The 1,161-nt window shown below is 33.0% G+C and overlaps 1 protein-coding gene across 1 annotated transcript; it reads right to left on the bottom strand.

Moving 5' to 3' along the window:
• Positions 1-394: 394 nt before the first annotated feature.
• Positions 395-911, bottom strand: LOC114162747. Its single transcript, XM_028046712.1, has one exon. The coding sequence runs from the start codon at positions 836-838 to the stop codon at positions 566-568; it is 273 nt and encodes a 90-aa protein (XP_027902513.1). The 5' UTR covers positions 839-911; the 3' UTR covers positions 395-565.
• Between the last annotated feature and the right edge of the window lie 250 nt (positions 912-1,161).

The raw sequence follows: 1,161 nt of genomic DNA, 5'->3' as shown, positions 1-1,161 counted from the left end.
TTACAAATATAAAAGTTTATTTAACAATTTAAAAAGTCATTGACAATCTATTTTTAGGAGTAAAATAATCATTAAAAAAATACTCTTTTTTTTTTTGTATTTAGAAACAAAAGGATTTAAAGAGTAAAATAGTCAATCTCAAATAAATGTAAAAATTTTATGAATATCAAAACAACGTGATCGTGTGATATCTTCCAAAACGTGCTGTTTAGAAGTTTTTAAGAAATGATTAATGCAGTTTATGTGGGTATATATACCCATTAATTAGGTTACACTTGAACCATGATTGGTTTATTCAGTTATTTTAAGAACCCGTTCCTCACAGAAAAGTTAGAAAAAAACAACAAATCATCATGCATGCATGCTATCACACGTACTTTGTACACACCAAAGATATAGTAACATAATTTTATTGAAATTATACAAGATTTATAAACGTAAGTGGTAACTAAGGAGCAATTTATTTAAATTAATCACACAGTGGTGATTTTTATACTAGAAATAGTCTCCTTAGCAAAATAGGCACATGGTAATAAGAAGTTGAAGTTGAACCCTAGAATGCAATTCAAGGCCACACTGTCCTATTCTCTTCGTAGACAACTTCACCAACACGCCTTTCAGGAACTTGCTCATACTCAACAACTTTCACCGTCTCACGAGTCTCCGGCTGGTGGTGGTGCCTATGGAAGAGGTGGTGGTGGTGGTGGGGTTCCTCAACCTTATTTTCCTCGTAAACAACCTTCTTGAAGGAAAGAGCACCATCATTAGGGTATTCAACAGTCCTAGATTCCCTCTCAACTTCTGAAACATGGGTGTAGTATTCCCCTGATCTCATCATTTTTTTTCTCTATGTGTTTTCGGATACACTCACAAGTAAATGCCACAAGGTTGAAATTTTGTAGCTCAGAATTGATAACTATATATAGGAAAGACAAATGCATATGCATCTATAATTTATTCTCAATATTCAAAGTCACAAAAGTGGAATCTAATTCCTAGTTCTTCTGTCAAATCCAAAACAATAGATTCGTCCTAAGTTCATCGTTCTTTTTAAGTTATGAGCCCAATGATTCACACTCGCACCTAGTTTTTTGAAAAATGGTGGTGATTAAGTCTCAAGGAACATGTTTATAGATTATTTATCAACCAGAAGTAAGACGA

This window comes from Vigna unguiculata, chromosome 9 (assembly GCF_004118075.2).
Source record: "Vigna unguiculata cultivar IT97K-499-35 chromosome 9, ASM411807v1, whole genome shotgun sequence".
Taxonomy (NCBI): domain Eukaryota; kingdom Viridiplantae; phylum Streptophyta; class Magnoliopsida; order Fabales; family Fabaceae; genus Vigna; species Vigna unguiculata.
The sequence above is the reverse complement of the archived record's forward strand: the minus strand, read 5'-3'. Positions and strand labels throughout refer to the sequence as shown.